At 41.9% G+C, this 15,018-nt stretch overlaps 2 protein-coding genes and 1 pseudogene across 5 annotated transcripts; 1 reads left to right on the forward strand and 2 right to left on the reverse strand.

Moving 5' to 3' along the window:
- Window positions 1–1,713: 1,713 nt before the first annotated feature.
- Window positions 1,714–9,562, reverse strand: LOC148094817 (kinesin-like protein KIF1B). Of its 4 annotated transcripts, none has more exons than XR_015718411.1 (8): window positions 9,476–9,562; window positions 9,244–9,377; window positions 9,082–9,143; window positions 8,842–8,987; window positions 8,476–8,660; window positions 8,312–8,383; window positions 8,092–8,188; window positions 7,852–7,998 (listed from the first exon to the last, which is right to left on the reverse strand). XR_015718411.1 is itself a non-coding variant. In XM_087837100.1 (5 exons), exons 1-5 carry the CDS (start codon window positions 9,497–9,499, stop codon window positions 8,472–8,474), a joined length of 555 nt encoding a protein of 184 aa, XP_087693226.1. In that variant the 5' UTR covers window positions 9,500–9,562. The 4 variants fall into 4 exon arrangements, 2 of the variants coding, with proteins under 2 accessions (XP_087693227.1, XP_087693226.1); XR_015718410.1 differs by having other exon boundaries at window positions 8,092–8,211; XM_087837100.1 differs by lacking the exons at window positions 7,852–7,998; window positions 8,092–8,188; window positions 8,312–8,383 and having other exon boundaries at window positions 8,472–8,660.
- LOC148094818 (uncharacterized) lies at window positions 2,809–4,423 on the forward strand (annotated as a pseudogene).
- Window positions 9,491–14,993, reverse strand: LOC148094819 (kinesin-like protein KIF1A). The gene is made up of 5 exons (XM_087837099.1): window positions 14,684–14,993; window positions 13,962–14,070; window positions 13,777–13,843; window positions 13,545–13,629; window positions 9,491–9,580 (listed from the first exon to the last, which is right to left on the reverse strand). Exons 1-5 carry the CDS (start codon window positions 14,991–14,993, stop codon window positions 9,573–9,575), a joined length of 579 nt encoding a protein of 192 aa, XP_087693225.1. The 3' UTR covers window positions 9,491–9,572.
- Window positions 14,994–15,018: the final 25 nt, after the last annotated feature.

Raw genomic sequence — 15,018 nt, forward strand, 5'->3', positions numbered from 1 at the left:
AGTGGACGGACGAGACTGGGACAGGAGGCTCCTCGTCTGCCTGACACGAGGCTGGCGTGGACCCCGCTCAGCAAGAGGAATTTCTGTCCAGCTCAAGAACACACAAGGAATATTGGTCCTGGGTTGTGGGACTGGGTGGGATTTCTGTGCATGAAGAGAATTGTATTTTGACCAGTTTTAGAAAAATCTTATCCAGTCTCAGTGGGAATTTTAGCATATCGAGAAAATTTCATTGTATACTTTATTTCTTAGTATCTGGTTTGTTTTATTCCTGCTGTCCACCTCGTGGAATAAACATGAACGAAACAATACTTTCCTGTCAAAAACAATATTTTAGTCAGGGCTAGCGGAAAGTTTCATATATATCATGAACATCTTTCCTCTTTGTCTTCCTGTAGTTTAGTTTCACTTTCTTACTCCAACCGGTGGAGGCAGATGGCCCCTCCCTGATTCTGCTTCTGCCGAAAATGGAGTTTTTCCTTCCCACTGTTGCCAAGTTCTTGCTCATAGGGGGTCATTTGATTGTTGGGGCTTTCTCTGTATTATTGCACAACCTTTATCTTACCATATATTTCAAGTTTATATGTTGTGAATTGGCTTGATTTAGAGGTTGCTGTTTTATTCATGACTCAATACTTGAATGGTTTTATCCTGTTTATAAATAAACATTTAAAAAGGACATTGCTTCATTGTCTCATTCATTCTTTGTCTGTGTCAGTCCTTAATACACACACATGTATACAATAATTCTAGTTGCATCAGTCTCCGGAGACGTGCTCTGTTTTCTCATACTTTTCTTCACTGTTTACCTCATTCTGCACAATAAAATGTACGTTTTTGTAAACAATGACTTGTTTTATGCTATTAAAAAAACTGTCTCCATATGAGGACGTACTTGAAGAGAAAAAGTCGCCACTTTGCATTTTACAAATCAAGTAAACAAACACGGGGCTGTTTATCATATAACTAACTTTTAGGTCTGTGGGATGGAAGGATGGGAGCTTTAAATGTTGTGCCTCCATAATTATTCTAGAGTCTTTACAGTGTTCAGCGCCTGCTGTGATTTGGTGCTACATACATAAACTTGAAGTGAATTAATCCACCTGTTCACAGGAGATCACAGGAAGATGACACCAAACATCAGAAGATCTTATTGTGCGCCACAGTAAAAGGGTGGTTTCTTGGGACTAAAGCACATAATAAACTACAGCAGAAGCTCACATAAAGCAGGAAATAAGCAGGCACCACTTGATCTGCTAATGCACGTTTCACACTTTTATTGTTGCCTCATTCACTAACAGTTCAATGGTGCAAGATTACCAAACACAGAATTAGGATATCTGCATGACACATCTGGGGTTAACTGATATTAATTGTCAGAGGTGGAAAATATCATGGCTAGTTTTGTTTGAAAGGCATCAACAGAAAAACACACAGAAAAAAGTGATGAGATGAAGAAAGACACAATAAGTCTGCTGTCGTTTTAGATGTCAGCAGCTACTTTGTATAGTCCTATATCTCTGACATTAGAAAAAATGAGTTAAAATAAACCTTTATTTTGATAGAGTTCAGATGGATGCCTCGCATGACTAATGAGTAGATCCTCCAAAAAACACAACAGACTTCTAATTCACTCAAACCGCTTTCTAATAAAGAGGAAGCACTAATGTAACTCACCTCCTCAGTCGAGCTGCAGGGGTTACATTTTAGGTCTCCTTTTCCTTTTTCCACCTCGCTCTTACATTCAAACCCTCTCTTAGTTCACACTAGAACAGGCCGCCACACCATCATTTGGTTTAATATGAGTGGAACAACTAAACCGCACAGACTTTATTTGATCAGTTAAGTCAACCTTTTATTAATATCAGGGTTCATACACATCTTTCAGGGTCAAATTCAAGCACTGTTTAAGCACATTCAAGGTTCAAGCTTTTCCAGCACATTACCAAAAAAGAAGAAAGCATGTTTCACTTTGCATCACCTCAGTAAGACCATGTAGAAATTTAAACAAATCATCTTAGGTCGACTTAAATGTCTTTTATGTCTGTTTTTTGTTAAAACAGAGAAAAATGCACCTCACAAAATACTGAAAAAGGAAACGGTTGCCTTACATGCATATAGTGTACAAACTCAACAAACACATTCCTCTTAAAAATTAAGATGTGCAAATGTGAACAAATCAACTTGTTAGAGATCTTCATCTCCACTGTAAATAAACAACAACCCAGAAAACAGGAAAACTGCACCAAACACCACAAACACCAACAAATTAATGTCTTCTCATCAGATATTGAAGCTTCTTTCCTGTGTGACATAAAAAATAGGAGACAGATGTTTGTTTGTTTTTGTTCTTTTTAACTAGTTAAGCACCCACGCCAAGAAAAATGGGGACATTTCATTTTTGAGCAGGAAGCTCCCCCTTTTTGTTACCCTTTAGATGAATAGAGTTTTTTAATTAAATGCATATTCTTTAATAAATGTTATCTTTTATAAAAAGTAGGATAATTAAAAAAAACTTGTATTATAGTTCTATTGTGTAGAAAAAAACTGTCTTGTTTTCTGTTGTCTGTTATATAATATTAGGGATGTTTGTGACAATTAATTTCTTAATGGACTAAACTAACCAATAGTCCACAACTAGGAAACACTGAAATTTTAAGTTAAGTTTGAAAACAGTTAAAAAAAAAAAAAATACCCCATTCCAAAATGTCTTGTGACAATCTCATTCGCTTAGGGAGTGATGATGTCATAGGGAGATCCTAAGAATCTTAAGTCCTTTGATGTTTTTCCTTAAGTAGGGGTGAGAAACAGCAAGTTTTAGTTCGTTTTAGCAGCATCTGTGTTTGCAGCCTACAAACGTTCACCACAGAAACATTTGGAAAGCTTTTCAAAGTCATCGTTTAGAAACTCCAACATGTTTCCAAGAAAAAAACAACCAATTCAAAAAGATTACGCCGCCTCTCCTTCCTGGCGTGGCCGGCCAATTTCCCCAAATGGCGTCTCATCCTTCCAAAGGGCGTTAGAGGAGAGTAGGAAGGAAAACTACCATCTCCAGAAAAAAATGCAACAAATTGAAGAAGAGAAACTTCAACTGGAGGACAAGTGTAGACGAATGGAAGCCCAAAATAAAGAGCTGGAAGACAGACAACAGCGCCAGCCGGACATAAAAATTATTAATGAGGGCTGGGGAATCAAGTTTGCTCAGACCCGAGAGCAAATTGTGCACCTCATTAAAGAAAACAAGCAAAAGAGTGCAGAACTAAAACAAATGACCAACCAGCTCCAAGACAAGAAAACGATGACTGATAAGATACAATGGGATCTCCAATACATGGACCGAAGGAATCAGCTCCTCCAAAGACAGCTCCATGAAGCTGTGGAAGAAAAGAAAGAATTCCTCCAACAGAAGGAAGAGCAGGACAAAAAGCAAAGAGACATGCAGCACGAACTGAAGAGCATGCAGGAAAAATACTGAATGCTGAAAGAAAGCCTGGATGAAACACTGCACCAAAATAAAGACCTTCTTCAACAGAAAGAGCAGCAACAAGAAAGACTGAAAGAAGGAAAACGTATTGTCCAGGACTTTGAGTCTAAAAATCTAAAACTGCAAGAGTTTTGTAATCAGCTGGAGGACAAAGCAACTAAAGTGGAAGAAGAAAAGGACAAACTGGAGAAACGCTGCTCACAGATGCAGAAAAGGATCGAGCAAAATGCGAGAAACAACTCGGAGCTCGTTAAGGGGATTTTGGTGGAATTCTATAAGTTGAAGCGTGAAAACACTCAAATGCAGGCACAAAAACAACAACAAGACAAAATACATGAAGACCTGCAGCTCACGCTCCAAGAAATCCAGAAAAGAAACGAGCAGTTAGAAGACGAGCACAAAGAGGTCCAACAGAGAAATGCAGACATGCACAAGGACAAGCTGATACAGGAGGCAACATCCAAACAACTCCAAGACAAGCTTGAAGAACAACAAGCAACATTAGAAGAGGTGGAACAAAGATGTGAGAAACTTGAAAAGCAAAACACAGAAACAATCGATGAGTTGAGAAATCTCATCCTGGAGAAAAAAGCGCTCGTGGAAAAGTGCATGAAAAAAAAGAAAAAATGGTTCCACTTGTTCCGGAGGAGAGACGCTACTGCTTCCTCACCTGATGTAGCCTCGTCTTGCTCCACCTCTGTTAACCCCCCAACCAGTCCCGGCAGTTGACTGTCCCCTCCTGAGCCTGGTTCTGCCGGAGGTTTCTGCCCGTTTAAAGGCTGTTTTTCCTCCCCACTGTCGCCTAGTGCTTGCTCAGAGGGGATTGTTGGGGTTTTCTCTCCTTTTTTCTTCATTTACTTGTTTAACTTTTGTCATTATTACTTCATTTTACCTTGTTTCTTTATTTACTTGCTTGTTTAACTTTTTTTTCAACTTATCTAAAAAATAAACCAATTGAATTTATCCTTTGAGTATTTTACTAAAAACCCGGAACATGGTTTGAAACATTGTTTCAGCTGAAACTGGCACAACATGCTTGAGTGAGTGAGTGAGTGAGTGAGTGTGTGTGTGTGTGTGTGTGTGACAGGGTATCACTAGTTAGGTCGTCATGTTTAGGCTCATCCACTCCAAAATGATTTAGGCTAAATCTTTAAAATAGTGTCATTGCATACACATTTTCAATTCACTCCAATCGCACAAATGCAGAAATAATTATTTGCAGTATCTTATTTATTATGAGAATGTCATGACTGATCATTTGCACCCACACCACCAAAAATGGGAGCAAAAGCGAGGACATCATGTTTAATCGGTTATAAGAAAAGGTCAGAAATATAAGTGCCAACATGAGCAGTGTCCACAGAAACCTCTGAATCTCAGCTCAAAGCTCAAATAAACCATTTCTACAACCACCAAACAGTTAAAAGAGCAGTGACGTCACCACCAATCTGTGGTCAGGTAATATCCATATTTTGATTGACGATTTTCTGGAGTTAAATGTGAACCGAAGCATATTTTCAAAGGTGTTATATGCTATAAAATACTTTTAAATAAAATAATCTCTAATTAATTAGGTGTGGGAAATAAAAAAAATCTACTTTTTCTATGTTTGAGTCACAGTAACTTCACTGGGCTCACATTTTACTTTCACAGGTTTTTATATTCTTTTGAAAATTCATGTGAACTCAAGCTGTCAGAATTGTAATGTAAGCTTTGATAATTGTCCACATTTGTCATTTTGACGATTATCCGTTTATTTTAATGAATACAGCAAACAGAAAAAAACAAACAAATTAACAAACGCGGCTCCTAATAAGACAAAACCTGATGATGCTGCAAAACGCAGTTAAGTGAGAGGAGGCTGTAAAATGGAATAACTGAAAAAGTGGCAGTGTACAGAGGTGGCGTTCCTCACCCTCTGGGTATCCGTAGAGGTTGTCAACAAAGGTGGAGATGGTGTAGTCGAACGCCGCAGCTGAGATGCCGTCGTTGTCCTCACTGTCGTCCACAAACTTCAGCCCCTCTCCCTGGTTCACTCCTATCAGGATGTCATAGTTTAGGAACTCCCCCTGGTGGAGAAAATAAGGAAGAACATGCTGAGTGCTGGAACAGAGCCTGTGTGCATCACAAGTCTACAACAGGAAGTGCAGCTGAAACACAGCTTTGGGAATTGGCAGCATTTCATTTCCCAGTAAACAAAAAAAAACATTAGCTGTTGGCTAAAATCCCTACTATAAACTGTAAATACTACAAATATGTGCAAAGAGCTGCAAACTAATATTTATACATTGCAAACAATAAACACTTAATCCAAAATAAAAACACCTCTGCACATGAAGTGGAAACGTTTGCTCTGGCAGCGCTTCGCATCAACATGTATATGAGGCACTTTTGAGATTTGATCTGTGCATAGGTGCATCTTTGATGTGCAGCTCAGAGATCCACAATCCAGCACGTTTCTGTTTCTCTGACCGTCAGGCTGCTGACCCGAGGTCACGTCAGAGCTTTATTTTTCATCTATATGTAACAGACAGTTGGTAGCTCTCCTTCCACGCATTTCATACCACACAGCAGGCAGACTGCTGGTTGGTTGACCAGAGTTTTTCAATGCTTGTCTGCATTAACACATCTCGAGAGGCGTAGGTGCCAAAGAGCCGAATGTAGCAGCTGCAGCACGGCACACAGAGCAAATATTTTCATGGGGTAGTATCAGAAATAAGACCTTTGAGTATGTAGTCCCTTTAACTTCTTTCCTTCTATTAAACCCTTTGACAAACAGCCATCCAGTGTCCTCTGACATGTGCTCTTATCATTTGTTCCTGATGCTCAGATACAATCCTGGACTCAACATATGTGGCTGTGTCTCTGTCCTTGCTATAGATATGTGTTAATGTGCAAAGTAAGGTTAAATAAATTAAGAAATAAATGCCCTCTGTTACATTTCATAGAAACCTTCATTGTGGAATGATTAAAAGCATAAGAAAAAAAATCATGTTAAAATAAAAAATATGAACACAATGAGAGTTAGATGAGGTTTTGATTCAAGAATAAGAATAAAAAAATGAACACATCACGGAGGAAATCGGGCGTGGCCCTCCTGTCAAAGTTCATTTCCACTTTGAGTTTTTGTTTCAGAGACGGTTCAGCCTGATGTAAATTCACTGCGAGAAGAAAAATACCCTATAAATCTATTAGCAGCTATGGTTTAGGCAGCAGAGCGTAAACTAACACGTCACTTGGAGATATCTGTAGATTTTTCCTTCATGGTTTCAAATGTAAGCTGGCTGATTTGGTTCATTTTTGTTTTAAACTGAGCAAACCTGGTCTTCTCCTGAGGACTGCTGCAGGTATCATGCAAGCATGTTAATTTAATAAAAAACCAACAACAACAAAACCAAAATAGAATGAAACTCATTTCAAGAGACAAATAAAACTGATAGAGACATTTTCTTTGTACAGATGATTGGCAGACGGAAAGTTTCTAAAGAGTCGTGCACACACAAGTAGACTACTACAACATGCTACTTAGTTAGGGGAGTTTGGGAATGACAACCAAGCGGAACAAAATTAGACCCAAACATTGTCATGGAAACGAAAACACAAAAAGCTGAGGGGAGGGAATAGAGAGGAGGAAAGCTGAGCTGGCAGCGGGGTTGCTGGAGGAAGGCGGGGAGGCAAAAGTTCTGAGGAACTGAAACGTTTGAGTCGCATGAAAAGAGACTTAAGCCACAAGTCGACTTACAAGAGAAAACTGTCAAGAATCACAATGATTAATAAGTTTGAACACTTGGTATTTTCTGTATTTTCAAAGGCTTTTCAGAAAGGATGGAAGCGGTGGTTTTCCCGCGTACCGCTCTGCACGCTCAGTTCTTCATCAGGCCGCTGCGCCTCCTCGCCAGCTTAGATCTGTGGGGAGAGTTTTACGTTTATCCTGCCTCAAACCTTAAGCATGGCCTGCTGGTCTTTGCTGTATTCCACCTGTGCTGTGGAGAGGTTGAGGACGCCTCGCTCCACGGGGTCCTGGTCGCTGTTGTAGATGAAGACGTAGGGCCGGCGAACAACCACAAAATGCTTCCCCCATGAGTTAGAGCGAGGCTCCACGAAGCTCAGAAAACCCTTCTTGGACACAACAGATCTGAAAAGAAGAGATTTTATTCATTTATTTATTTTTTAAGAGAGCGCTTGTTTTTCTGAGGAAGAAGCAGAGTTGGTTTGTTTCCAGCTGAAATCATCCAGGCTCAGGAATTTGAATCGATCCACATCATTTCTGCTTGAACTAGAGAACATGAGTGTCGACTTACATTTGGTCTGTGAGACACATGTCATAGTGACAGTATTTGGGTTAATATGGCATTACTCACCCTGGTCGCATTTCTTCAATATCAGGCACCAAGTTCAGGAACTCGTTCTTTGCAGCCCGCGCAAGCTAGGAGGTCTCCAGAGTGGGAACCATCGGGAAGTTTTCATAGTCTGAGCAGGAGGGACTGGAGGCACGTGAGCTGTTCTCAGGGGTCCTTTAACACAAATCACACCAAGTTAGAATCAAACAGATAACCTGTCAATAACCGTTTGCAGGTCGAGGTCAATGTTCCTAAAAATATGTTTACTTCTGGTCCATGGAGCCACAGTGGGAGTCCGACAGAGAGGGGGAGGAAGAGGAAGGGGTGAGGGTGGCACTGCTGAAGCGTCACGGATGGATCACGTCTGATCGGTGAGATGAGAGAAAGCTGAAGTGAAACAACAGCAGGATGAGGTAGACGTCGATATATGAACTCCCTGATGTGACACAGAAAGGCTATTTTTTTATTTCTTTGTATTATTTCTCACCTTGCAGTCACTGATGCTGTTCACCAGCTGGTTGTATTCAGTATTGAAGGTGTGTGTCAGAAGGCGCAGGCACTACAACACAACAGGAACAAGACCGATCAGCTCCGAGCAGAGAAGGAAGAAGGCAGCAACAAGATCGCCCACTAAGCCGACGTTTTTCTCACCTTGGTGGCCAGCTCCTTCTCACGCTGTCAAAGGTGGTGCTGGAGATCTGCGAGGAGATGGAGGTGGACGTGGACAGAGTGCCGGAGCTCACGCTGGGAGACAGAGACTCACTCAGGGACTTGGTGGTGGGAGCTGTTCCCACGGGAGCCGCCTCTCCCAGAAGGTGACGGGTCTTTTCATCCACCTGGACGAAAGATGGGGGCGAATGTGAGGTGGGGAGAAGAGGGGAGGGTTAGTCATGTAAAGTCTGTACTCTAAGAAAAAACTTTTTAGAATAGCACTTTGGTCTTTGAGTTAAAAAGTCATTTTTCCCTCTACGATATTAAACAGAGATTTATTTCTTTATGAATCTTTTAAGGCCCCACCTCCTGCAGCTCCTCCATCTTCTCTAGCTCCCATTGGTGCTCTAGGATGAGGCCATCGCCTCTGGGCCTCCAGCCAGCGAGGTTCTCCTCTCCACGCACATAAGCCACTGATGTGTCCAGGACCTTCCTCCTCCTCCTCTGCATCCCTGCTCAGGACATGAGCCCTCATTAGGATGAAGCTCTCCACAGAATTATGATAAAACAGCTGCTGTTCTTTAAACATGTTTCATGTCCGCTCACCTGGGCTTCCAGTGTCAGACATCTTACACAAGCTCAGCTCGTAGATCCCAGTCACTCGGTCGCTATAATGAAGCAGAAGTTATGAAGAAGGAAACTTTGTAACAGGGCAGATATCTTTGATTGTGAAACAGAGATGGCCACAGTGCAGCAGCCCAGATTCACCAGTCAGGAGTTTTGGAGTATCCAGTCCCAAAGAGGTTCTTGAGAGAACGGGGTGGGGACATCTTGGCGTCTCGGGAGTTAAAGACCGAGCAGATGTCTTTGGTGATAATGGCAGGCTGGATGCAATGGTCCAGCTGCAGAGAGGAGATAAAGGGTGTGTGTTAGACACGATGACATCAAGAGACTTAAGAACACGTACAAACAGGTACAACACGGCGGAGCAGCGGCTGACCTCCAGATACGCAGATAAGGTCATGTAGATCTTCTCTCCATAGGGAGTGACGCGGTTGAGCAGGAGGGAGTTGTGCAGGGAGCTGTCCCACACTGCCTCAAAGTCCTGAAAAAGACAGGAAGAGGAAAAGTTAGCTTGACAGCATTATTGTTCACATTCATCCTTTAATCATGACAAAACGTGAGGAATCGCACTGAGCTGAGACCTTGACAACAGACAAATCAGGAGCCACAGAGTGTCAAGTGTCAGCCGACACCAATCGGGACAATGATGAGAAAGAAATTCATTTACAGACACGTGAAAAAGCAGTTTAAGGTTCTAGATCTGGATTATTACAACACATCATTATTTATTTAAAACAACCCAAAATGCACAAATGACTATAACCAAGTACATCCTGTGATTCAGCAGCTGATTGAACCAACTTTAGCAGCACAAACTTGAGGTAATCATTGTTTATTAGTGTTTCACAGCAGTGTGGACGGATTTCTGGCCCGTTTGTCTTTACAATGTTTCTTCGGTTCATTGAAGTTTGCAGATATTTATTCATTCACAGCTTTCTTAACGTTCAATCATGTTGAAGTCTCAACTTTGAGCCACTGCAGCACCACTCTGTTGTTGCTTTGCTGCTGCGCTCTGGAGTCACTGACCCAACGATGATCTCTTTGACTCTAGAATACTTCATGGCTCACTCAGTGACCTGGACACTTTGCAGGTTCTTTGGCAGCAAAAAAAGCCCAAATAATCATCACCCGAGCAAAACCGTTGGTATGAGGTGTTTGTGCTGATATGTTTGGTTTTCACCAATGTTGAAGCTGTGCATTAGGGCTTAGCTTTTCAACTTTGCAAACCTAATCCATGCTGCCATGTTGTATTTAGAGGGAAAATGGTTTCTCCTGGAAGTCTTTCCAAACAGGCCATATTTGTTGAGTCTGTTTCTAATTGCACTGTCATGAACTCCAACATTTAGCATGCTAACTGTGGCCTGTAGAGCCTCAGATGTGTGGGGTGAATTTTCTGGGACGTCCACTCCTGGTAAGATTGGAAACAGTCTTTGATTTTTTTAACTTGCGAATAATCTTTCTTGCTGTAAAATGATCGACTTCAAAGCCTTCCCACATTCATGGGTATCAACAACTGCTTCTCTCCTCCTCAGTATGTTACCACTTACCTGAATACACCACACCAGCAAACTGACAGTAGTGGTTACACTTACTGATGATCTAGTGCACTTGATTAGCACTTGGCTAATACTGACCCTACTGACCCTGCAGTTAAACCAGTTAAACCTTTACTCAAAAAGCCATCTCTAGACCCAGCAGTCTTAGCTAATTATAGGCCAATCTCCAACCTTCCTTTCATATCATAAATCCTTGAAAGAGTAGTTGTCAAACAGCTAACAGATCATCTGCAGAGGAATGGTTTATTTGAAGAGTTTCAGTCAGGTTTCAGAGTTCATCACAGCACAGAAACAGCTTTAGTGAAGGTTACAAATGATCTTCTTATGGCCTCTGACAGTGGACTCATCTCTGTGCTTGTCCTTCTTGACCTTAGTGCAGCATTCGATACTGTTGACCATAATATCCTGTTAGAGCGATTAGAACATGCTGTAGGTATTACAGGTATTGCACTGCAGTGGTTTGTATCATATCTATCTAATAGACTCCAATTTGTGCATGTAAATGGAGAGTCCTCTTCACACACTGAGGTTAATTATGGAGTTCCACAGGGTTCAGTGCTAGGACCAATTCTGTTTACATTATACATGCTTCCCCTAGGCAGCATCATTAGAAGACATAGCATACATTTTCACTGCTATGCAGATGACACCCAGCTCTATCTGTCCATGAAGCCAGATAACACACACCAATTAGTTAAACTGCAGGAATGTCTTAAAGACATAAAGACTTGGATGGCCACTAACTTTCTGCTTCTTAACTCAGATAAAACTGAGGTCATTGTACTCGGCGCTGAAAAGCTTAGAAATATGGTATCTAACCAGATTCTTACTCTGGATGGCATTACCTTGGCCTCCAGTAACACTGTGAGGAACCTTGGAGTCATTTTTGACCAGGATATGTCCTTCAACGCACATATTAAACAAATATGTAAGACTGCGTTCTTCCATTTGCGCAACATCTCTAAAATTAGAAATATCCTGTCTCAGAGTGATGCTGAAAAACTAGTTCATGCATTTATTACTTCCAGGCTGGACTACTGCAATTTATTATTATCAGGATGTCCAAAAAACTCACTGAAAAGCCTTCAGTTAATCCAAAATGCTGCAGCAAGAGTACTGACAGGGACTAGAAAGAGAGAGCATATTTCTCCTGTTTTGGCTTCCCTTCATTGGCTTCCTGTTAAATCCAGAATTGAATTCAAAATCCTGCTCCTCACATACAAGGTCTTAAATAATCAGGCCCCATCTTATCTTAATGACCTTGTAGTACCATATTACCCTATTAGAGCACTTCGCTCCCACTCTGCAGGCCTACTTGTTGTTCCTAGAGTATTTAAAAGTAGAATGGGAGGGAGAGCCTTCAGTTTTCAGGCCCCTCTTCTGTGGAACCAGCTTCCAGTTTGGATTCGGGAGACAGACACTATCTCTACTTTTAAGATTAGGCTTAAAACTTTCCTTTTTGCTAAAGCATATAGTTAGGGCTGGACCAGGTGACCCTGAATCCTCCCTTAGTTATGCTGCAATAGATGTAGGCTGCCGGGGGATTCCCATGATGCATTGAGTTTTTCCTTTCCAGTCACCTTTCTCACTCACTATGTGTTAATAGACCTCTCTGTATTGAATCATATCTGTTATTAATCTCTGTCTCTCTTCCACAGCATGTCTTTTATCCTGTCTTCCTTCTCTCACCCCAACCGGTCGCAGCAGATGGCCGCCCCTCCCTGAGCCTGGTTCTGCCGGAGGTTTCTTCCTGTTAAAAGGGAGTTTTTCCTTCCCACTGTCGCCAAAGTGCTTGCTCATAGGGGGTCATATGATTGTTGGGCTTTTCTCTGTATCTATGAAGCGCCTTGAGGCGACATTTGTTGTGATTTGGCGCTATATAAATAAAATTGAATTGAATTGAATTGAATTAAATAATTATGGAAATAGTCTTGGATGTACTTAGTTTTTGAAACATCTGAATTTCAGCTCAGTGTTTGTTAAATAAATAATGACCTGGTATAATGTGTTCTGTGCTGTTCATCTGAGGTTGCATTTACCACATATTAAGACCTACTAAGGACCTGATTTTTTTTAAATTATGTCCTGATACATAAAACCAGAGAGTTCACATAACTGCATATGCTCAGAATAGACAGCACACATGGATACAAATTACTGCCTTGCAGCAGCAATCTTAAGACCATCACTATGAGCTCCATACAAGGTTACACTGTTCCTGTTACTAACAGCAGGGGGCACTATCAGCCACAGACTGAGAGCCAGATATGCTCTGCTGGTGCCTCATTGTTACTGAGGAAAGACTCTATAGTGAGAAACAGCTGAGGGGAAAACACTGATCTGGAAACGTCTGAGTGTTACAGAGGATATACATAGCACTGTGGTTCAGTGTCACACAATCACAAACAAATACAGCAAAGTACTAAAAAGGGTGTTGCCTCCAAAGATCGCTTTTACTGGTTTGGAGCTTAGGAGGCTTAATAACGACAAGCATGAATGAAGACAGATCAGAACAGCTGTTTGATCACAGCATCCAGCACCAACACAATCATCCACACTCAAGAGCCTGTTGGCTTCAGAGTCAGCAGCTGAATGTCTAAAATATGAAATGTCATTTTTTGGTCCATCAGCTACAGCATGAACTGCTTAAAGTGAGAAGCAGCCTGAATCCCGACAGATTCATCTTTCCAGACTGAAAATATCTCAGAGTGAAGCGAGTGGTGCGTTTTCAGTGTGATCTCACAAAGTCAAATCCCTTTAATGATGTTCTGTCCTGTCTTCCTCCATCAAAAGCACACAAACACTATAAAACATTGTTTCTGTGCTTTGGGGTTTTTGTTTTCTACACAGAGGTATAGCACGACTAGACCCTAAAGGTAGGCTGCTCACCTACAACCAGCTCACGAACATCTTTCCAATGGAGCTCGCTGCCCTTCTCGTGGATGAGGGTCACTGTGATCCTCCGCTGGATCCCCTGCAGCAAACATAACAGGAGCTCAGGATCACAGTGAGCACAGCTAGAGCAACATTACGCTTTAAAAGAAGATATTCAACTGTGTACAAAGGAAGCAGTTACCACTGTGTGAGTAATAAGAAAACAACATGTGCACCAATCCTGTACCTGGTGCAGCAGGTAGGTACCATGACAGGGCAGGCCTCCACTGTGATCCACGATGGCTGGGATGTACCTGTGCATGGAGGGAGGAGGTGACACAACATCCCAACTTATAATATTCTTCCTGGAGATCATTTTTATGGTTCCTTTAAAGCTTGTGCGTGAATATAACACTCCAGGTGGATACTCACTCTCCAGTGGGCTCCAGCTCGCTGATCTCAAACCAGACCAGCAGGTCGTACTTGCTGACACACTGACCGAGGTTGGATTTGGTGATGGTGTTCAACTTGGTGGCTGCAACTGGCACACACACACACACACACACACACACACACACACAGAAGCTCAACGTTAACAAGTGGGAATTTGTCTGAATTTAAGAGAAGATGAATAAAAGTCAGGAGTATTTACTACATGCTTTGGGTGACTAAATGGAGGATGGATAGGTGACATGAAAACACTACTGACCCTTTATACTGAGCCAATAGCTCACACACTTCTATTAAATCTGTCTAAAGAGCCAGTAATCACAGAAGATAGATACTGGAAGCAAACTGAAATGTTAGGAGGAACTAAATCACACATTACAACACCAGTGGCAGCACCCTGCTGTCTCACACATCGGGATCACGGTCCTGTTGAAACGGGCTAATTGCTAAAGCTCACAGTTGCATTCGTCTATACTCAATATGATCGAAAGGAATGTTATTACACTTGAAAACTGCTCTATTCACGTCTTCTTTTGGTGTGAATGATATGTCAGCAAGGTGCAGCGCTCATAACCACAGCAGAGCTTTACCGTGCTACCGCCTGCAGCCACAGAGCACTATAAGAGCACAGCACGACTCTAATCACTACAGCACCAGCATCAAATGTCTGGCTCATTAGCTACAACAGAGTCCACTGTACCAACCATGATGCTTGGGGACAGTTAGCACAGGGTCACTGGCCACTGGGAGGAAGGGGAAGTGAGAGAGCTGGTCAGCCTCGTCCTCCAGACTGGCCACAGCAGAGGACGCCAGGGAGTTGGCGTGCTCGGACAGCGTGTCCAGCACTTTGCCGTTCACATAGCCGCTCACAAGGTAGCGGATCAACTCTATCTTACGGGTATGGTCTGGATGTGCGATATTGATGAACGGTGAGAGAGATTGAAGGAGAAAAGAAGAGGAAGGAGGACAGAGTTGGGTAAGAGGATTATATAAATAAGAGATACATACATACATATCCAAAGGAGGTGAGAAATGACAA

This window comes from Neolamprologus brichardi, unplaced genomic scaffold (assembly GCF_056152115.1).
Source record: "Neolamprologus brichardi isolate AB-2024 unplaced genomic scaffold, ASM5615211v1 NODE_ptg000155l+_length_55430_cov_1, whole genome shotgun sequence".
Classification (NCBI taxonomy): domain Eukaryota; kingdom Metazoa; phylum Chordata; class Actinopteri; order Cichliformes; family Cichlidae; genus Neolamprologus; species Neolamprologus brichardi.

Coding starts and splice junctions, on each gene's coding strand:
- LOC148094817 (XM_087837100.1), bottom strand. CDS start 9,499: ATGACCTTATCTGCGTATCTGGAG. Junction 9,144..9,243: donor TACTCCAAAACTCCTGACTG/GTGAATCTGGGC, acceptor GCTTCATTATAG/CGACCGAGTGACTGGGATCT. Junction 8,661..8,841: donor AGATGGAGGAGCTGCAGGAG/GTGGGGCCTTAA, acceptor TCTTTCGTCCAG/GTGGATGAAAAGACCCGTCA.
- LOC148094819 (XM_087837099.1), bottom strand. CDS start 14,993: ATGTATGTATGTATCTCTTATTTATATAATCCTCTTACCCAACTCTGT. Junction 14,071..14,683: donor AACTGTCCCCAAGCATCATG/GTTGGTACAGTG, acceptor TGTGTGTGCCAG/TTGCAGCCACCAAGTTGAAC. Junction 13,630..13,776: donor GTACCTACCTGCTGCACCAG/GTACAGGATTGG, acceptor TGTTTGCTGCAG/GGGATCCAGCGGAGGATCAC.